Below are 22,408 nucleotides of genomic sequence, written 5' to 3' on the forward strand. Positions count from 1 at the left end.
GACGCGTCCTTCATAGATATCAGCTTAAAATCTTAGCCTCTAGTTGTGGAAGGTATCCGCAGCCGCAGTTTTCTTACTGGACCTAGGTATAGCCTGATAATGAGTCGCAAACTTGAAAATTTGCGACCTGCAGCTAATAAAGTCGAAGGTTTCTCACAAGACACAACGATAAATAATTAATAAAAATAGATCGGCTTATTAGGTGATTACTAGGGATGGGCCGATACGAACCCAAACCCGAATAGATTCGCCGAATATTGCCTTTATGAAAGATTCGGGCGAACCCGAATACAATATTACTTATAACTTAAATGTACTGATTTTCGTAAAAAATGATTATCTAGTTTCCTGACAATGCTAAACTAGAGTCAGCAGTACTTACAATGAAGGTCGTTTTCCTAACGATTTTGCTTTTTCGATCGTTTTTTAAAGACTATTTTTCAAAAGAAAGCGATTTGTTTATCGATTACGTCATTTTAGAAGCAAAACTTGACAACTTTTGTAGGAAATTTTATTGTTTGGTTGTGATACGAATAGATTCGGGATTCGTTTGTGTCGACCTTCATGATATTCGGGTTCGCACGAACCCGAATAATCTTCCTTGCGGCACATCCCTAGTGATTACCTATTTTCTTTAGATTTAGATATAATATTGAGTCGCAAACTAGAAGATGCTGGTTACGAAAAGGAATCGTGACGTTAGCCGCTTATAGCTCGAAACAACTGGTTCGTGATTGGCTTCCTCCTCCTGGCTGAAGAGAAAGACCAGGTAGTTGTTGGCTGCCCAGGAAGCCGGGCATTCTCCATTAGTATCGGTGTAGATATATTCCCAAGTTAACACGATGGTAGATAAAGTCACCAGCGTAAACAGGAAACGAATTAGGTGACATCACAATGAAGTTTACAGATTAACTTTTGTACCTTCTGTAATGAATATAATAATGTAATATATAATAGTAACTTTTGTAAGGAATCAGGCAAACCTCAAGGAAAGCTATTCAACAGTAAAGTCACGGACCTTGCTGTGGCGACCAATCATTCCACCGCTGATGCCGTCACAGGCGGTAGTGTTTCGACTCTGACAAAGCGAGCAAATTTTCTAAATACACATTCTAGACTCAACTTCTCTAAGTCGACTATTTTGTCAGTTTGAGGCAACAACAGGACTAGGTTTCTCAGGAGCCAAACATCACATACGAAGACCAACTTTCTGGTAGGAAGTAGCCAGCACTTAACATAACATAAAATCGTCATAATTACGTCAAAATCAAACAGCTCAAATACACACGTAATAATGACTTAGTAACGCTCATAATGAAACCCGTGATAACACTAAATACGTTTGTACAACAATCAAAGAGTCACACATATATTTCATGATAATAATGACGTAATGTGAAAGTTACATTCATATAAGGAAAAGTCACTCTTCAAATTTATCCACACATTCTAGTAAAGACATCCATGAATCGTCATACTAATACTTAATAAAACTTAACATAATCTACTGTAACCGGCAAATTTATAAATGCCGATCACCTAAGCCCTAAGGGGTGTCCTTCGGGCCAGCAAGGCCTGAATTCTACCCTATCCTGGATATTAGAAATGCACACAGATTTCTTGAAAGTCTTATATTGAACAGCTAAAAAGCAATGATCACTTGAACAGACGAATAGAACAGCTACAAATCTACGAGCGTGTATGGGTGTGTGTGATTTCTTTAAGTACAGAACCCAGGGTAATATTACAGTACTTATTATCTGAAAGTACAAACAAGGCCAAAGTAAGAAAATGAACACTACCCTGTGAGTCTGCACACAAAACAATAATCGGCAATACTAGTAAATTTGATCTCAATTACGTGGCTAAGAAATAGGCATTACAACAGGTTGAATGGCAACTAACTCATCATACTGCATGCAACATTCACTTAAACAAGTTAGGCTAACAACTGCAATACATACTAAATTGGGTGGGATTAAACTGATGCGCTAACAAAGAAACTGGGCGTTAAGCAAGTAGGTCACAGCTCATCGGCTCTTATGAAAGGAATTCAAGACAAAGAAACACGAGGCTAGAGACGCAATGACCAACCTATTTGGAGTTTTGGGCGACACAAATCATATAAATCATTATCACTTAAATCATATAATTGGAATAAACAACAATGCTAATTTGGACGTTACATCTACTCCTGCAACAATCACAGATTGACATCACTATGGCGTCATCGATGATTGACGTAATCCAGAAGTAACATTGAAATCAAAAAGCGCTTCACCACTTTTCAAATTTATCCACACATACTAATAAAGACATCCGTGATTCGTCTTCATTCTTTGCTGATAAATGTTCGGCGGTTCGTTTGAGTCCGATACATAAGTCGTTGCGTTGATCAGCTAGTGGTGATATGTTCGCTGCCATGGTGGCGAGTTCATTGCAACAAATGGATTTGACGTCACCACCCAGATTGAGAAGAATCATCAACCGTAAACATAGTAACATGTTCCAGAAGCGGGGAAGTCCCGTCAGGCGCTTTTGTTTTTGAAGGTAGTTGTAAACGTCACTTCCTTTATCTCTCGTCATGGTTGGATGGTCTTGGTACAAGTTGCACAAACCTAAAAAACAAAAACAATTATAGTCACAATTATACAAAACTAAAATTGATAAAAAGTAGTTGATCCAAAAGCTTGTATAGCTGGGACAAATATGTCCACACGTATGTTGACGTCACATAAATTATATTCTGACGTAACAACTGAAGTAATTAAACAGACAATTCACTCGAATTAAATATACAAAAAAATTTAACAATTAACCACATATAGACATGGTGCCTGTCGTTTTCCATAATAAATAACTGATCACGTGCTATAAGAACAAAGTTTACTCGCGCGATAAAGATCGCTACAGTCAGAAATCATTCAAGGTTATTGACACAGGTAAAGATTATCTCGTTGTTAACTGCAAATTAGTGACGATTTCTCCAAATGCTTTCCATCTCAGCCTGGTACGTCATAACATATCTTGTGCGCGGGCATTCAGTTGAGCGCGATTAAACAAAGGTGACGTCACAATAAACAGAAGTCTTTACAACAGAGGTAAAATTGCCACTCTCAAGCGATTGCAACAGTCTAACAAGTCGCATGTTTGATTTGCTTATTATTACGTAATAAAGACGAGACAATCGTAACGCTATAATTTTAATTATTACGTAATATGTAGAAGATAAAGAAACGGATATGATGCGCTGTGCAGATGCTTTGCAACATCAATTAACAAAACGTAAGAATTTATATTTTACTCGCGTCATAGTAAGGTCATTTCCTAAAGCGTTCAATGGGAGGAATGGGTTCAATTACGTCAATATCTATGACGTAATCAATGACAACATCATCCAACGTTAAACAAAGACAACAAATATTTTTATTTCTTACCATTAATTGTGCAGTGAATATTTTCCATCTTCCATTGCTCGCTCTCATCTTCCACTTCCTGACTAACGTGAAATGATTTGATGTAGAACGCCTCAGCATCCTCAGGTTGGTTGTTGAAGTAGTAATCAGTACCTAAATAATTATAAATCCATGATTACGATAAAAAATTTATAAAATGAACAAACTCGATTGTAAACCATAATTCCGAATGACGTCATAATCATCAATTCATAAACAAACAATGAATTAATTATCATTTTAAAACATAAATTGCCATTTGGTAATGACGTTGTAAATTAACATACGAACCCATATTATTGCAGCATGCTGAGTACAACCCCATCTTCCTACATCCATCGCCGAATGTGGATTCCAATGTGGTGATGGCCGGTTGGAGAACTTCGATTGCGCGCGAGTATTCAGCAAGATATCTACGGCACAATCCAATGGTCGTCCAACATTCAGCTTTCGATGTTGCCACCAACTTTTTATCATCGACTTTCACTGATTGGATGGAATGAACGAAGCCAGTCATGCGTGAAATCACATGACGATATGTGGTTCGTTGCAGATTTTTGTTGTATCGCAAAATAAATCGGTAACATTCATATGCGCATCTCTTCATCAGTTTCACTTTCTCGGTAGGATCATCAATCTGTTTGTGAAGATCACCTGCGCACAATACAAGTTTGAGTAATCTTACTTGAGTTTGTTGAGTGCTTAAGAATGTTTAACGTTTAAGTAAGATCACCTGCAAGCAACAGAAGTGGCAATATTATCGGTGAATATGTCTCACAACTCAGATTCGACATGTAAGCGATGATATCATTTCCAACATTTATTGCGTCATCAGCGGTTAGGGAAGTGGTCTTCATTGCAGATTTTAGATCTTCACAAACCTTCAGTGCTTCGTTTATTTTTTGCTTTGAAATCAGATCATTTATGGATGAGAGTTTTTCAATCGTAATTTCCAACCCTGCATTGAAAAGATTCAAAAGTTAAATTTTAAATAATTCATTTTTAACCCTGCTTTAATATCAATGCATTGAACATAATTTTTTGCTCTGAAATATACAGCGATGAGAAATATGCTTGTCACATCTCTGTGGCAGGATTATCCTTGAAATAAGCGGGTCAATATGATTGTTAATGAGGTAATATATAATTGTTATTGATCAATTGAAGTAATGGATTGAAAACAAAGGCAAGCGTATGCAACATTTGACAAAGATCTTGTACAAAGTATGAATAAATGACCCACTTATATCGGATGACGTCAACATTGCAAAATTTTTTTTTGGTTTTAATCTTAACTGTTAATACGGATGTTCGGTTTTGAAAAATATACATCTCATTTGTTGCAACTTTTGTCTCGTTTTACATTGCCCTGTACTACGGTATAGTTTAGAGTTAGACAGTAATGCCAACCATTGTTTGGAGCTAACTACGATAGTTTTTACCGCAAGATGGCGCACAATACTACGATTGGGCGTAAAATGTTTTTTACGTTTTAGTTCAGCCATAATTTAACACGCCTTAGCAATTAAACAGGAAGCCAGATCTATTGGAAACATTCGCAAGGTATAAGCAACTTATCAGGATTGTGCGTTTTTGCCTTTCAAGCTGTTAAACAGATAATGATTTTAACCAACACACGTTCACTTGTCGACGAGTTTAACCTTTCCATACTGTGAATGTGAAACTTCTTCCAAGATCTTTGACCACATTTAAATAAGCGAAGTGGAAAACAGGTTGCTTATGAATATAGAAGATAGATATAACAGGTCGTATGATAAAAGATATTACAACTAACACGCGTAGTGGCGGTAGTTTATCAGCGTTCCCTGTATATAGCAGAGTTATGACCATGTTACCAAACTCGAGTTGAAACGAACCAAGTCAAGTCATTTCGCACATAAGACTGGAGTCAAGTCAAGTTATATAAAAAACGCAAAAACACAGTTTCTGTCAAAAAGGAACTTTTAAAATCTTTGAAAATTTGCTTCGTTGCTTTGCTGCTCTGAACGCGCTCGACGGTTGGATTATCCGGATAACGGATAACCGATTAACCGCAGTTTTTTTTTCCATCTGATATCCGGATATAATTCTGCCGGTTAACCGGCTAAAAGAGTATCGCTGCTAATGCGTTCGTGGACGCACAAACTTCATTTCAAGATAAATTTTAATGTTGTGGCTAAGAAAATCAAAAAAAAATTTTTTTACATAATATTGAAACCTATTTAACAGGAAAACAACTCGAGTCTTTGCAAAAAGTGACTCGAGTCAGACTATGAATGAGTCTAAGTAAATACGAATAAACAAGAGATATGAAATCTACAAATTGCCAATTTAGTTTGAAATAACCAAGGCAACAAACATATTTTAATACCTAGGGCTATGGTTAGGTGTAAATCATATAATTCATAATAAATAAAATACCAGTGTGATTAGTCTTTAGCAAAACAATTTCTTCAGGGGATGTCCCTTGTTTATACCTGGGAATTCCTGGGTTGTAAGAGTAGAGGGACCTACAATTACTTCATCCTGGATGGATGTGGCATTGGATGAGAAAGATTGCTCTGTTGGTTACACAAATTAAAGTGAGAGATCAAAATCTGTGTCAACATGCATATGTCGGATATAACTGAACAAATGTTAAGAAATAGATGAAATTGTAGAAAAGATTTTTTGTGTTATATGATGTTAAGTGCACCATGCTCACGGAAGAGCACAAACAAGCAAAATATCTTTTTTATTCATAATCTGCAATTACCCAAATATTTTTCTCTCTTAAACAGCTTTCACTTTTTACCTGAAGATGTTTTGGCAACATTACTCGAAACCTCATCAGCTCCATCTGCTCGGTCCTTTCTTGTGAATTCCGTGTCAGGAGCAGCTGGAAATGAATTTCAAAATAAGATGACATAAGACTAAAACATAGAAATAACAACCAAGACAAAATATTAGTGAACAATTATGACAAGTGCTAACACTAAAGAGATACAGCGATAAAGCGCTAACACTAAAGAGATACTTATACTAGCCCTATTAGCCTATCACCCTTGGGTACTTAAACCCGTTGTACTTGTGCACTAAGCTGCATCTTTACAAAAATTTTGCCATAGCAAGTAATCCTGGAAATTTAGAACCAGGTTCATTTTAGTTATAACTTTTTTCTTGCTACAAATTGCAGATCATTAAAAAGTGCAACTGTGACAGTTTTGTAAATACTTGATATAATGTTTAAACCAGTGGTTCCCAACCTTTTTTGCTGCTCGTACCCCTTCGTCAGGTCAGAGCATTCTTCGTACCAAAAAAATTCTGATGGAATTTTTCATATATATATTGCTCTGTGGCCCAAGGATCTTCGTACCCTTTGATGTTCAATCTCGTACCCCCAGTTGGGAACCGCTGGTTTAAACCAACATGAGTTGTACGAGAACATGATATACATAAAGCTATATCAAAGGTTTTGCAAACAATTAGCTAACGTATGTAACATGTTACCATCACAATTAAACTCTTACTAGTGACGTCCTCATTTGCGTGGTGATGTGATACATTCTCTATAGATGATTCAACAATATTGGAAGTAGATCTGCAATCAAACATTTTTGTTAGACGTTTCTACGAAAAAAATGTAATCTTTATTTCTTTTAATTAAAATACTAAGATGTAAGATTAAAAAAGCACACTTATCGCAATATGGGGGAAACCCCATCACCGCAAACATTTCACATACTTTCACCGCAAACATTTCACAAACTTTCGACAAAATGGTTCCCCTCTTATGAAGTTATTTAAATGGGCAAGTAGACGAGGGTATTGTCCAGTGAGTGATTCAAAAAAATCATTGTAGTTTCTACTGCCATCTTCTGAAACACCGAGAAGAAGTCTTGATGCTGCAGACTCCTTCTGTTCAGCATGTTGATTCTTAAATACAAAATCATCGGAAAAATGTAAAACTGCAAAATATGTACATACCAGTGTACAGATGGAAGTATTTGCTGGTTGAGAACATGCACAATTTCCTTACATAAGATGAAGTATTTTTAAAAATCCAGTGATTTCGAAAAGATCTTAAAGCCTCACCATATTTCTTATCACAATAAGAAGTTCGTGGATATTTCCACATTTCTTCACTGGATAGTCTTCCTCTTTTCGTAGTGAGTCAGGAACATTGTTAATTGTTATTTTATGTTCTTCAAAGTCTTTCAGGGATTGTTTGTAAGATTCGACATCATGTTTTTTAAGTCGATGGAAATGCTCATTTGCTTTCTGAAATAAAAAAACTAAAAACATGAACAAAACCATTAATAAGTTTACGATCAGTTGTAATATGACAACAATCTCAGTGAACAAACACATATAGGTTACGGGTTCAGTGAAAATGGACATAATGTAAATAAACATTGGAATTAAATTGTAATGTATACATGGGTTATCACCATATCACCCAAGTCACAATATAAATTATATAATGTACAAAATGTCACTAAATTAAAAGTATAAAATCAACATGAACACCAATAAACCTCATAAAATTTAATTTTTTTCTCTGAATCCCAGAAAATTGGATGATCTTTCACTTCTTCTATTATTGGTCGTTTTTCAGGATCAAAGGCAAGCATATTCTCTATGAGGTCATAAGCAAGTTCTTTTTGCTCATTGGATAGAAGATCTGTAGAAGTAGACTATACTTAGCTCAATAAAGAACATGTAAACAAATTATTAAAAATAAAAATTAGAATATGTGATAAACTATGACCACTGAAGTTTGCCAAGATCAAAATCAGCTCATAAGCTCACTTAGAGAACTTCAAGTGTGTTGAAAACACATGTGATTCCCAATACATCTATCACATACACCAAGCGTACAAAAGCAGACAGTCACATCTTTACCTGTATACTCAGGCAGAGCAATAAACAACAGATTCCTAATCATAAAGTGGATTAGCAAGCCTACTCATTACAACACATAGCATAGTTTTATGAGAAGGCGATATTTGAACAAGTTTAACATTAATCCATTTTAAGTAAAATATTTAGATTCCACAAAATCTACTAAATCTAAGCAATATTGCTCAATATTCCATTAAAAACCATCAATCAAATTGAACAAAATTCTCAAAGATAAAGCTGTAATTTTTGTGCCAAATGTTTAAGAATTTAGCTGACCAATCTGCCAAAATTCGGTTAAGTGAAGCAAAAATGCAATAAAAACAGTAATTAAAAATAAAATCAATTAAAATAATTTAATACACTTTAAAGTACGTAACTTACGCTTATGCTAAAAATTACGCTTTAAAGTTTTCAATCTAGTACAAAAAATTTAAAAGCAAAATATTGAAAACTGAGACTTATTCTAAGACTAAATATCGGAAACAATAAACTAGCAAATAATTTTATTTTGCAAACATTTTGAGCTTATTAGCCTTAACTTATTTTCAATGCGATAAAAGTAACCTTGGAGCTATACGCATGCAATATATAAAGGAAAGTGAATAATCTAGATGATCTGTAATTTATAAAACGAGCTGGTGTGAAATAAGACAGAAACGAATGAATGAAAATGCTTAAAAAACAAATCTGGGATTTTTGTGTGAAACTATGAAATATTTACCTGAAAAATCTGCGCAATTTAACTTTGGAATTTCACGTTTCCGTAAATTTAACACTTGTTCATATGGATCCTCACCAAATGGATGACTGCCTTTGGTGAGAACATAGTTAAATAAAACTCCAAGAGAAAATATGTCCGCAGATTTTTTCTGTCACAATGTGATGCAACCCATTAGGTGTTGTTTTATACATTGTACAATTTGGTTGCAAACTCTGGTAACATACACACCCATTTTTTCTTCTCTTCTTTTTTTCGTGTATGATTCTCAGGAGCCATGTATGACTCGGTGCTGCCTGATTTCGTAGTTGCATGTGTTTCACCAGAACGTAATTTTTTTGTCAAACCAAAATCACACACTTTGACAGTAGTCTTACCATCATCACCAATCCGCATCAAAAAATTACTTGGTTTTACATCTCTGTGGACTGAAAGACACCATGTTAACAAGTTATATTTTAAGAAATATGTAACAAAGACAAGTCTGGCTTATATGCTGGGTTCTACTAAAAATATGCCTCCATGCTTAAACCTAATGAACAAAAGCTACATGTAACTGAGTTGGAGATGGAAGACCACACGGCTATGGAGAAATAAAATAGAGACAAAACGACGCAGTAAGTTTTACACAATTAGATTATTCACTTGAGTGACCTGGTCAGGCTTAAGAACAAGCAAGCTTAGTGAGCATGAGCAAGTTTGCGTGAGTTATTACCTATGGTAATATGGTTATTTTGTTATTACCTATGGTCAAACATTCCATCAATATACAGTTAGACCTCGTTAATCTGAACCCTGAACAACCGGAATCTCTATTATCTAACACAAAACTGCCGAGAACGGATTTCTTCCTATGCATTTTACTCCTTTAATCCATGCATTCCACTCCTTTTACTCTAACACAAAAGTTTCGGAACAAATGTCCAAATAAATAGCAATAAAATCCGATAAACTGGATTATTAAGAGTGAAGCGAAAATGATTCACGATTGTCCTAGATACAGTAGTTAGTTGACGAAAACAATAGCCGTTATGTATGGATAATAGTGTTGCAGTTTCTCTCTTTAAACACCTACGCATACTTTGAATAGGAGTAAGATGCATACTGCTTTTTGAACACGGTGCTGCATTTGCAAGATTGATTGATTTTACGCTTTCCTATAATCCTGATACCTCGCTAAACCAACAGTTTATGACAAAACGAAGTGGTCCGGATTAACGAGGTCTGACTGTATGTGTAAACCAAAGTCAACGATACATTTGAATCATACTCACTCATACTGCACTTTGTATGTAGATTATTGATACCATCTGTCGTTTGTTTGCAAATTTCCAAGGGAGTCAGATTGCACCCAGGAAGTTCACCATGTATCCACTGAAGAAAAATATACAAAATCTCATTCTCAATTGAAAAAGCATGCAGCTTTCCAGCAATGATTACTGAGAATGAACTGGACCAAGCTTGACCCAAAAAAAGGGAAACTTTGTATTTGTTCACTTCAAACTGAACCAGATTCGGACATAACTTGTTAAAATATGGTATTGTAGTAGTTTTTGATTTCTGCGCATGATTGTGGTATGTAGTGTGGTTATGTTAGTTGCATGATGAAACGGTTTTTGTTTTCTTGTATACAACCAAACCTTCCCATCAAATAGTTGTTGATTAGGAGGTTGTTGTTGATTCTTACACTTGGATTTAAAAGTCTGCTCCTGGGCGCAATGTTGTTCATAATTCATTGTTTTTGTTGGATTAAGAAGTGGTAGATGCCGGAAAAATGAATTATTAAATGCAGAGCGAGTTTAAAAGTGGACAATGCACAATGTCCACTTTGTCTTGTGCACAATGCAGTGAGCTCATAGTTGGTGACAAAATTAAATCATAAAAATCTGGATCCAGCTAAATAGTGTCTTTGTCTAGCAAGTCCATAACATACATATAAAAGACGCTGATGAGCATGAAAAGACATTCCTTAGACAAAAAGCAACAATACCTCTTCAATATCTCCATCACATAATTCCATGTAAATTGACATAAATTCACCCTAAAATGCATGCAGCAACATTGAAAATTTTATTTCTAATACCTCGTAGCACATTTAGCATTTAATGCTTGAATAAATCTCATTTATATCTAACGTATTAAATTGCAGGAAAGTTTTAAAAAATGTTGCCTAATCTGAACCTACTTTTTCCTCTGTCCCTAAATATAAAACCACATTCTCGGGATAAGAACTCTTTTTGTAGAATTCCTTGAAGTTCTCAATTTCGCACAAACACATTTTGGCATTCAGAAAATGCCTTTTCAACATACACTTCTCAGCAATAAATATTCCATCTATTCTTTTACACCTAAATATAAAAGTAACTTTACAGAAAGTATGCCGTGTAGTCTGTATTCATTTAAAACAAACAACATTCCTTCACAAAAACAGTTCAAAATATTAGGTAAGATAAATTACCACCAATCAAAACAGTTTGAAATGATCATGACTGCATGCATAGGACCAAGAGTGTGCAGGGAAAGCATGGTTAAGTGCAAAAGTACATACATTTTGTTTTTTGAGCAACTTATGACTTCATAAGCTAGAGCAGGGTAGTCTAAGACTTCCAGCACAAAGCGCCACATTAAGGTTCGAGGAAAACGTTGCAGGACGTACAAATAGAGGAAATTCTGGTCTAATGTAGGCAAAGCACTGAGTTTACTGATCTAATCGAACTAATGTTTTGCCGCACGATTAATAACGCACTTCTAAATACTTTCTACTTGTTTGCGTCTGCAACAAAGAGCAGAAATCAACGCATGTGTGTGTTGTCACACAATGCTGTGATGTTAGCCATTCAAAAGAATTGTTACTCCATAATAACCACATTGACTTGCACTTCAATGACATATCTCGGGCTATGGCTAATGCAATGCATTTAAATAAAACATAGTTGTGTTTTAACAAACTGCTGATTTTGATGTAACTGCACTAGTACCAGTGCAACACTAAAAAATCATGCCAAAAAGTAAAATTCAAATCTCAGTAATTTGAAATTAACTTAAAAGTGTTTCTGTGGTTTTTTTCAGAACATTGATTTGCGTTTTTATAATTGAACGCTACTTCGCCGTATAATTCTCAGGTTCCATTTTAGGACACTTTGAAACTTAAGCCAAGGTTGTCGCAATGTACACAAAAGATAAGAGATACATGTCATCACACCACAGTAAAAACAAACAACTGAAAAATTAAGGCAAATCAACTGAGATAAAAGCAGTTCAGTTCAGTCTAGCTCAGTGTTTTCGCAGTACCTAAGGCATAACAAGCAAAAGCAGTTATATCTGTATCGTGACCACAACTTGCAGTAATTTACAACCACTTAGTATGTGCAAGGCGAAATATTTCAGGCTTAATGTGCTATAGCAGTTGGAAACTACCGGTTCTAGGTTCAATGCCATTATTTTACTGGTTATTAAGGAAATACTTTTAGATCAAACAAAGTCTAGTATTTTTATCATGTGATGTGAAGGCAGTGGTATGAAAAACAAACAAATCAAAGATACAAATTCTTCGAATTAAATGCAGCTCATTCTTTGGGAGCAAAAGCAGTCAATGTATTATATGTACACAACATATACAATAAAAAGATGTCATCATCAAATTTGGTCAATACAGACAATGGTAGTCATAACCATAATAAGCAGATGAATCCTAGATAAAAAGCTAAGAAACCTACTTGTAAATGGCAGAGCAATGCGTTGATTTCATTGGTTCTCCTGGAAAACGTTCAAACAATTGACCACCAGCTTTTTGCTCCGTCATAATTTAGGCTGCTCCTAAAATCATAATAAAACAAAATTTTTCAACAAAAAGTTTGTTCATTTTTTCCATTTCACCAGTCAAATGCAATTCATAGACCTTGCCAAAGCAGGAACATTATGCAAATTTTTATGGGGTAAAAGACATTTATAATTAATGCAACAATTAATCACAAAGCACATCACATGAATTATGATAACAATAAAGGTGTGCATTTCGAGTTTAACTTTTTATTTTATTCTATATCAAGCAATTCTCGAATCAAAAAAACGTAGTGTAAGTTGCACAAAAATCTTCAGTTTATTTTGGTTTACTTTTAGTAATTTAGCAACTTTTAGTAATTTAGTAACTTGACAAAACGCTGAAACTTTGCGATTCAAACATTACAAATATTGGCAACAGGCGATCTGTCCGGTAATCCACTAAACCGGGGGGATTCTCCAAACCGAAAATGTTTACTCTTGATCTATTTACTAAGGGCGCCTATGACAAGAAATCAACAAAATTTGGTTACTGAGAGTTTGATTATTGGGCCCTTTTTATGCATAAGGTTTAACCTGCATTTGCTATTCCATACAAGATCAAGACTACTGCCACACAAAATTGAAGGTGTTGCCGTTGGCTTTACCAAACTACGTCAAAGTTGCTGCTCTTGCCTTTTCGTATTAGTTTGAAGAAACAGTCATTGTCATTTTGCACATTATGCCAAAGTTGCTTTCGTTGCCTTTTAAAAAAATATCAATGTCTCTTCTCTTTCAAACGGAGTAAAAGTTGCTGCCGATGAGAGTTGCAGTTGCAGGGTAGAATCTGCTGCTCTTGTTCACACAAAGGTCGAAACATCTGCTGTTTAGCACAAAGTTGCCGCAGTTGTCATTCTGCACGTGGGCAAAGTTGCTGCCACTGATGTTTCACACGTGGGCAAAGTTTCTGCTCTTACCTTTCTTCATCTAGTCGAGAATTCTTCTGCTTCTGCAAAGTTTTTGAAGAAGCAAGCTAAGTTGTAGTTAGGCAGTTTGTATTTTGTGGCAGCTGGACGCCTAACATAAATTTCCAGCAAACTTTTTGCGAAGTTTTGTTTATTAAGCACAAGAACACTTGCACAAGGGCTAGCTTGGTAACTGGGCCTCATCTTTCACCGGGTCCATCTTCCCCTTTCGAAGGGCATGGTCTCCGGCGTTTGGCTGCAGAGATTTCCGGCTGGTTGGGTCTAAAGTAGAGGTTTTTGATGAGCGACAAGAGAGTGTGGGAGATAAGAGAGAGACGTTACGTGTGCAGCTCGTTCAGTCTCACCATCTGTAGCGATTGGACTCGCAAGTCACTCGATAATATCCAAAGAGATGTGGCAGCAAAAAAAATCACAAAGAAAATTTGAACAATGTTAATATTTAACGAAGTGCGACAAGTGAACATGACTGGGTTCATCTATTTAATCCATAATGATTGTCCAAATTTCAATAAAAATTGATGAAAACTTATTCAGCTCTAAAAAATTTTTGATTGGGTGTTTTAGATAAACCTGTGGTTATTTACAAGTTTTAGCCTAGATATGCGCTGGAGAAAGATTGAATAGGTGTACGCTTGGTTATCCGTTGCACACCTGCACAAACGCATTTGTACACCCAAGATCTTTGCAAAATCAGCCATGAAATACAGACCGGTGACTAGCGATTGGGCCCGTATGCTGGAGGTTTAGGTTCGAATCCTGTCCAATGATACACTATTTTGTTGTGTTCAAATTTATTTTGACCAGATTTATTCATGAGAGGTGACAGTTTGTGTCGGAGTGTTTAGTTTTAAGTTACAGGTTAACATTCACTATGTGAGAATTAATATGTCATTTTAAGCTGAAAATTAATATACAGTGCTATTCAAGAACTAGCCAAATTTACAGCATTCACATTTTCCTACTTGGCAAACGGCAGCCGGTAAAATAAGTGTATACTTCACTAAAGATTCTGAACAAATGATGTCCTAAAGATGCAAAAATGTTTCTGTCAAAAATGTTTTGTTTGCAAAAAAGAGAGTGTTTGAGAAAATAGAAAAAAACAACCTCAAAATTTAAAAAACTTTAAATCAAATAGTTTATTTACTGTCTTCTTTTCTTTTTCCTCTCTATTCCTTTTTCTTTATAATCCTAAACCGATGTTGGTCAATGTTTTGTGCAATGGTACAATCCTTTACTTTCACACAACCTTATAACCCAGTGTCCTCTTAGCTTAAAGTTTAATACAGTTTATGCTATTTTTAAAATCTCGAAACTTAGTAAGTAAACTGAGAAAATAGTGATAGTAACAGTAGATTATAAAGACCCAGATACATTTATGGCCTTTTTTGATACGTCATAATCAATGTAAACAATTACTTTCTTATACCAAGTAAAATAAGGGGCGGTAGCTGATAAATACCCATCAACAATATTTTAAACTTTCATCGTAAGCTCTAACTAAATGTGCAAGTATTTAATGTTTGCACAGTCAAACAATTTAGAATACGAAAAGTGCTCACATATGGAGTTCTTTTTAAAAAATAGCTATAACTCTGGAGCACAACATACATATCATTATTTTCAATTAGCGGCTTGCTTAATAAGTTATCTACTAACTTATCACTATCTATACGTTATTTTCGATTCCATTCAAAAACATTTAAATAATTCAACATTTTTACATCTATAAAATTTCGGGAATAAAACATTGTGTTGAGATAGGCCTGCATGAAAACGTCTCAAATGATACTGTGTTTATTTGGTGTAATTTTATTAACCTTTGTCAGACTGCAAGGGTACATTTGTAACCTTTCCAATTTTAAATTAAGAAAGTAATTTTTCTAGAAACCTGAGAGACCTGAAATTTCCTGACATCTCTACATTTTTGTATTATATTATACTAAATTTCGACAAAAAATATTTTCTTTTTACCGAGATAGAGGATCGAGTTGTTTTTACACTCTTAAGAGGCGGCATGGGTACAATTGTACCCTTACACATTTTGTATCGAAATGATGCCAGAATAAATAACACAAAGACAATTTATCGAATGTTGAGTGAAACAGATTACAGAAATGATTTATTTGATACAGAAATATGTAAGAAAACTTAATGCAGGTGGTTTTAGTCCGTTTTACAATTAATACACTGTGTTTTTTGTCACTGAGTGCTCGTCGCAAACAGGCTGAACGCAAGCCAAGGAGATTTTCCTGGTCTGATGTCGTTTTCGTTTCTGGCGTCTGCAGACATAGCAGCTGCCAACAACACTACGTAACAAAATTTAAAAAAATTTTTGTTTGGCTACATTTATTAAGTGTGTCTGTATGATTTTCAAGCGCTGATTCCAAAAATGCTATCAGTTTTTTTCTATCATCGATCGTTTTCAAGATACAATGATTTCCGTTTTTTGTGATTTTCCATTAACTGTAGGTATTTTATGCGGTTATGATCTGTGTCTGTCAGCATTATTATGTTGTAAATGGGCGTCCTATTTACTTGAGCAAGTGAATGGGAGTGGGAGTGTAAAATGCAGACGAATGTGCTTTTATTTCTTATCTCAGTTTTCATTTTATCACAGCCTGTTAAATTCAGTATAGTCTCATTAGAAAGTTGCGTTTACTGTTTACAGAGAGAAGTATGCCATATGATTACATTTTGTAGAGTTAAGTCTTGTGTAAATCTTAGATTCAGTTCATCTATTAAATAGTAGAAATCAAAATGTCTAGTAGACAGTGCAAAAATTTAAGTAAGAGTACTGCCTACAGGAATAGGCACTTGGAGTTTTCTGTCTACTTTGACGTTTTTGAAGACCTTAGCTATTGCAAAGATGTAGAAGGCCTGTTTGGTGCTGTTGGAATAGATCATGATCCTACTCAGTGGCGGCGTTTCATTGACAGTTCTACCAAAAGTCTTAAAGCAGTGTTACTTCACAATGGCAACATATACCCCTCAATTCCACTTGCTTATTCCTTACAGATGAAAGAAGATCATGAAAACGTCAAGCAACTACTCATTAAAATCAATTACACTCAGTTTGAGTGGTATGTTTGTGGTGACTTTAAAATGTTGGGAATTTTGCTTGGTCTGCAGGGTGGTTACACAAAATACTCTTGCTTTCTCTGCTTGTGGAATAGTAGAGCTGATGGTGAGCACTATGAGAAAATTTATTGGCCGACACTGGAAAAATTAAACCCAGGAATGTACAACGTTATTAGGGAACCTCTTGTAAGCCGGGAAATAGTTTTACTGCCTCCACTTCATATCAAATTAGGTCTGGTAAAACAGTTTGTCAAAGCTTTGGATTTTCAAGGACAAGTTTTTCAAGAAATCCGTTCAGTGTTTCCCAGACTATCACTTGCCAAAATAAAAGGAGGAATATTTGTTGGTCCTCAGATAAACACAATGTTAAAGTGTAAAAGCTTGGATTTTTTATGTTCGCATCTGGATTTTTTTCAAGAAAATCTAGGTGACTTCAGTGAGGAACATGGTGAGAGATTTCATCAGGATATTGAGCCAATGGAAAAACGATATAAAGACCGCTGGGATAGTGTAATGATGGGAAACTACATTTGGTCTTTAGTAAGGCAAGACAGGAGTAGTCATAAAAGAAAAGCTCGCTCAAAAGTACATTTTTGAACGACTCTTACTGTTTGACAAAAATATGTTACATTTATCTTCAAGCCTTCCTCAATAACGTTTTTAAACTGGTTTTTGCGTTTAATAAACCAAACAGAACCTTGATGTGGAGTTAAAGTCTACTGCAAGAGTAGAACACGATTTGCTGTACTTACAGCTATATCAAAGTTTGAATATCTCGAAAAGTAACGATGGTACGAAAAAACTAACTGGATTTTTTAACTCAGCACCCAAAAATACATAAAGGGGCATTAAAAAAAGTAGCCAAACAAAAATTGTGTTACGTAGTGCAATCGGTGTAGCTCCACCACTTCCATGGGGTTCTTTGGAATTAGTTGCTGTCCCTTCTGGCGGTGTTGCAGTGTGCCATCCTAGAACCTTTTCCACCGCAGCTTGAAGGAAACGGTTTCTCATCACCATCCGGTCGGTAGAGCGAGCTTCCACTGAAGGCATACATAGCTGTTTCATACATAGCATACAGAATCTTTCTCTGTTGGTATTTTTTCTTGATTTCTGGGTTGTGTTCCCTGTAGATGATTAACGACGCTAAGCCAGTGAAGTCGATCATAAAAACGCCAATGGCCAACGCAATGTCCGTCGTTTACACTTTACTCACCCAGCATTTTGTCCAACCCACCTTTGGTTTTGTTATAATACTTCATTATCTCTGGTTTGCTTGATTGTGTCGCTTCGACTTTTCCAGTCATGTTCATGGATGATAGAAGAGCACAACCGATTTTTTTTTTCTTTGGCGCATATGAACCGCCCGTTGCATCTTGATGGTAGACGAAATTGGTCGAGTAAACAGCCCTTTCCTTCGCAGGTTGCATGTTGCTAGGCAAAAACCTATTGGTTTTTCTGACTGTTCCAACTAAAGTCGTGTCCCATGTGTCCCATATGTCCTCGATATGGAAACAATTGTTCATCTATGGTGTTGCATTCATGTGGTTTGTAAGCTCTGTCCAAATTTTTATTCAGCATAGGCCAAATATCTCATATTGGTGCAATTTAATCTTTTTGCACATGCTCTACACGGGTATTTTTGTTGTCAAATCTAATAAATCTGAGCAACATCTTGAAACGGTCTCGAGGCATAGCTGCACGTACAAGAGGCAAAGCATGTACTTTCCACATATCTTCCAGATTATCTTTGGTGTTTCTGTGCACAACAACAACAATAAGGATGCCAATAAATTCTAATGAATCTATGCTAAAGCTCGACTGAGTGAAATGCCATGCAACAACACCGGAAATTTATAGGAGTTGAGTACAGGGGCATAATGAGCTGTTTGTCTGAATATAATCAAAGTCACAGAGATAACATATCCTATAGCGTTGTCCAATGTCTACGTGGCCTGAAAACACGTGTGATATTTCCGAAGAGCACAATATTTAAATGTTCGGACCAATAAATACGGCACACCGTACAAAAAGTAAGACTAACTTGGGCATTTCAATATAAAATGTATGTGGGTACAATTGTACCCATACCGCCTGAAAGCGGTGTAATATTAGGCAGTCTGACAAAGGTTAAGTGTAATTTCCGATGTATGATACAATAGCAAGGTGGTGCTTGCATAATAATCATAATCGATTACTATCTTATAGACAAAACTACGGGAGACAGCTGATAAACACTTATCCTCCGCTTCTAAAGCTAAGTTTTAACTGCATATGTTGGTGTTTACAGTAGTCAAAAGAGTATATACATTTTAGAGTATTTACATGGTGTTTCTTAAATCATTTCTGGGATATCGTTATGATAACACAATTTGCGTGATAATTTGCTAAACAAACTAGAACAGAATCTGACTGGAAAGTATGGCAAATGCGTGATCAATCATGCAAAGACACAAGTTCTGGTGTTACGACGAGCATTGAAGCTTCAATTTTTTGTTTATATTATTCTTGCTGTTTAAACACGTTGATTTGCTTTCTTTGTTTGTTATACATCGGCCTGATGTCAAAATGTTTGGCGTGCAACTTTATGATTCTCTTGTGTACAGACCACAGTTATCACAAGGAATTGTAGAGTCTAGTGCAAAATCGCATAACCATGGTTGTGCACACAAAAGCACACAACCATCACATGCATGTGATGCATTTTCATACTAAATTATTGTTACTAAAATTGTGACATCATTTAGTTGTGCACTTTTGCACTAGACCTAGTTAGTGGTCTACATTATACAGAGCAAATATCAATTAAAAAATATACAAAATGTTTATTACACAAGCATAGAATATAAGGCAAAACAGCAAACTTTTCCCAAACCAACGCAACACTAAAAACACATTGCCTATACCCATAAGTTCACAACAGTCTTTAAATCATTAATCAGAACAAACCATAAGAATACCCTTAGACCGGTTATTAATCAGACCCTCCTAGTATATTACCTAGTACACCCAAGCTCCAACAAACAACGCCGTTTCCAGAATGTGCTTGAGATACAAGACAATACTAGGCCTTGCAGGCTACAGCGATGCAACTAAACCTCAAATCTGGCGGCCAACTCAGCCCAGCATAGCAGATGACCCAAAACGACAAAGCGTCAGAAGCCAGTTGCTATTTTTAAGGCGCCAAATCAAGTTTACTGGCACAGGGGATGCAATAAAAATAATAAAATCTTAAAATATTAATAAAATATTATTAAAATATTAAAATAAAATGTTACCGTTTTAAAGTAATAGCATGCGAGCGGCAAGCGTGTCTCTTACCCTATACAGTTATACACCAACATAACAAAATATATTTTTAATCATCATGCAGAAGGTGAAGGAGAGAGTTCCTCTGTCGTGCCGGATTTGTTCCAGAAAACTTAACATTTTCGAAGGACCCCGAAATCTAGCTACAAGCTCCGCATTTGATTAATGTATCCCTTGGTTATTAGGCCTACTATAATATCAATACGTAATCAAGTTATAAACGGCCAAAGACATCGCTAGTACCAGGCATCAGCTAATGCGTTGGGTCCAGCGCTTGCTTGGGTTGGCCCTGGCTGAAAAGCGATATATGACTTGAGATGGGCAATGATGAGACACTGTGCTAATTGTCATAATTAACCCTTATTCCTACAGAATTCTCGTGCAGATCTGATGATATTATAATGTTATTAATGTTTTATTTCGTGTGTTTAACAACAGCGCTGTGTTATATTTTGGTCGTAGTTAGTATACGCGACACATTATTACTTCCGAATTACGTCATTTGTACTACAGCGCTCAACACGCTAGTTCTCAATCGTTCAGTCGAGTATTAGCAGTCTACCGAATGCAACTCTATGAAAACAGTAAACTTTTTGTTGACAATCAATAATTATATACCAATATCGAAGACATTGACAGTTTGGTTCTGGTACTGTGATGCTCAACTAGGCTATCAGCGGTTAATGAACGCGCTATCAATTGAGTCAGACTAACGAACAATCAACTAACAAGAACAAGCTTAGTTGGCCGTAGTCTGTAGCCACCCAAAAGATTTCATCGTCCGCCACATATTATTGAGTTAAACTCAAGTAGCATACAGCTTACTGTTCAGTAGGTCACTGGATAAAAGTCTCTCTATAGGCTTGGTCGACACAAAAAATGCTCGCCAACAGATTTTACGTTTAAGTTACATTTATTAAACATTATACAACACTCTCTTGCGAGTAGTTACTGCATTAACCTAACACGACACTAGTTCCTAACATTCTCAACGACAAACAATTGCATGTAAATCTAAATCGTTACAGTTGTATGCAATTTGTGGGTAAAAGTCCACCAATTTAATAACTATATACCTTAACTTCAATAAACCAATTGGTAGAAGCTAAGTACTTTGGAAAAAACTTGGATATGGTTTTGGATGATAACTCACAAAAGCCTAACCTGCTGCTGTAAATTGGTAACTACATTTCAAAAAGCTAACGCGCAAAGCCTAAAAGTAGCGGAAGTGCTAACGCTTTACAGTGCTTAGTAAGGAACTGAGGTTGCACTCATTGTCGTAATAAAGGCTTCAAGCTGGTTAAATATTAACGAAGTTTCGTGATGGATAAACAGCACGCATATTAAAATCTCTCTAAACTGTTTAGGTATAAGAATAAACTTTCAGTTAAACTACTTGAGACTTTACTTAGAATTCAAATAAACTAAATTTCCTTTAAATTTCAAACACATTTCTTTACAACTATGAGGATCCCAGATAGCACGTCGCTCGAGGGCCGACGTCGAGCCGTTAGCTTGCTTTTGGCGGCCCACAAACGATAATCGCTGAAAGGCCAACTTCTTTTTGTCCAGCGGGCCTAGGTCGGGTAGGGAGCAACAAAATCTTTGTCGGACCTCGGTCGGCGCGTTAGCTACGATCTCCTACGAGCCGACTTTGGGCCTACCAACAATCACTAACACACAGGGTTTTTATGCAGTTCAGCAAAAAGTTTATTTTTTCAAATGTGAAAGTTCCCTTACCAGCAAACACAATATTTTATTATAATCACTATCATCATCCGCTATCATCACTTGTAGAAGATGAGTCGAAATTCATGAAATACAATTGTCTGCGCGTGGCTTCATCTTTCCGCTCTTTATCTAAAACATTTTTGTAATGAAATATATTGCATAATGTTTGTTTACTATCTACAAAATTAAAAATGCAAAGTAAAACGTTCTGCAATACATGATATGAACATCACACACGCATGCCACACAGCTTACCCAATTTGTTCTTCATTCTTTTTAGCCGTCCCCCTTCCCTATCACTAGCATTTTTTAACCATTTCTTGATCTCGCAGATACTCTCTGCTTCCTTAATACCCGATTTCTTGTCAGCATCTAAAGTATAATGACATAAAAACAAAATACTGGAGTAAACATCATCGACAGATAATAGTAAATAACACTCACAATACATCTTAAAACAATTAAGAAGCGGTAAGCAACCTAAAAAATCA

General features: G+C 35.8%; 1 protein-coding gene across 4 annotated transcripts; it reads right to left on the bottom strand.

The window, feature by feature from the left end:
* Positions 1 to 513: 513 nt before the first annotated feature.
* On the bottom strand, positions 514 to 21,395 carry LOC143445974 (uncharacterized). 4 transcript variants are annotated; one of them, XR_013113876.1, is made up of 19 exons: positions 17,762 to 21,395; positions 12,774 to 12,873; positions 11,243 to 11,405; positions 11,048 to 11,098; positions 10,332 to 10,431; positions 9,289 to 9,485; positions 9,061 to 9,208; positions 7,973 to 8,118; positions 7,530 to 7,715; positions 7,204 to 7,370; positions 6,965 to 7,035; positions 6,250 to 6,333; positions 5,933 to 6,016; positions 4,189 to 4,413; positions 3,747 to 4,109; positions 3,438 to 3,569; positions 1,407 to 2,618; positions 1,019 to 1,230; positions 514 to 924 (listed from the first exon to the last, which is right to left on the bottom strand). XR_013113876.1 is itself a non-coding variant. In XM_076945401.1 (17 exons), exons 2-17 carry the CDS (start codon positions 12,857 to 12,859, stop codon positions 2,278 to 2,280), a joined length of 2,544 nt encoding a protein of 847 aa, XP_076801516.1. In that variant the 5' UTR covers positions 12,860 to 12,873; positions 19,878 to 21,395; the 3' UTR covers positions 1,363 to 2,277. The 4 variants fall into 4 exon arrangements, 3 of the variants coding, with proteins under 3 accessions (XP_076801516.1, XP_076801515.1, XP_076801517.1); XM_076945401.1 differs by lacking the exons at positions 514 to 924; positions 1,019 to 1,230 and having other exon boundaries at positions 1,363 to 2,618; positions 19,878 to 21,395; XM_076945400.1 differs by lacking the exons at positions 514 to 924; positions 1,019 to 1,230 and having other exon boundaries at positions 1,363 to 2,618.
* Positions 21,396 to 22,408: the final 1,013 nt, after the last annotated feature.

The sequence above is a fragment of the Clavelina lepadiformis genome, chromosome 2 (genome assembly GCF_947623445.1).
Source record: "Clavelina lepadiformis chromosome 2, kaClaLepa1.1, whole genome shotgun sequence".
Classification (NCBI taxonomy): Eukaryota; Metazoa; Chordata; class Ascidiacea; order Aplousobranchia; family Clavelinidae; genus Clavelina; species Clavelina lepadiformis.

What these genes read in the sequence shown, in the direction of transcription:
- LOC143445974 (XM_076945401.1), bottom strand. Translation starts at nt 12,859, where the DNA reads ATGACGGAGCAAAAAGCTGGTGGTCAATTGTTTGAACGTTTTCCAGGA. An exon ending in AAATTGCGCAGATTTTTCAG is followed by an intron (nt 8,119 to 9,060) that starts GTAAATATTTCA and finishes CTACTTCTACAG; the next exon opens with ATCTTCTATCCAATGAGCAA. An exon ending in CGCAAATGAGGACGTCACTA is followed by an intron (nt 6,334 to 6,964) that starts GTAAGAGTTTAA and finishes ATTCATTTCCAG; the next exon opens with CTGCTCCTGACACGGAATTC.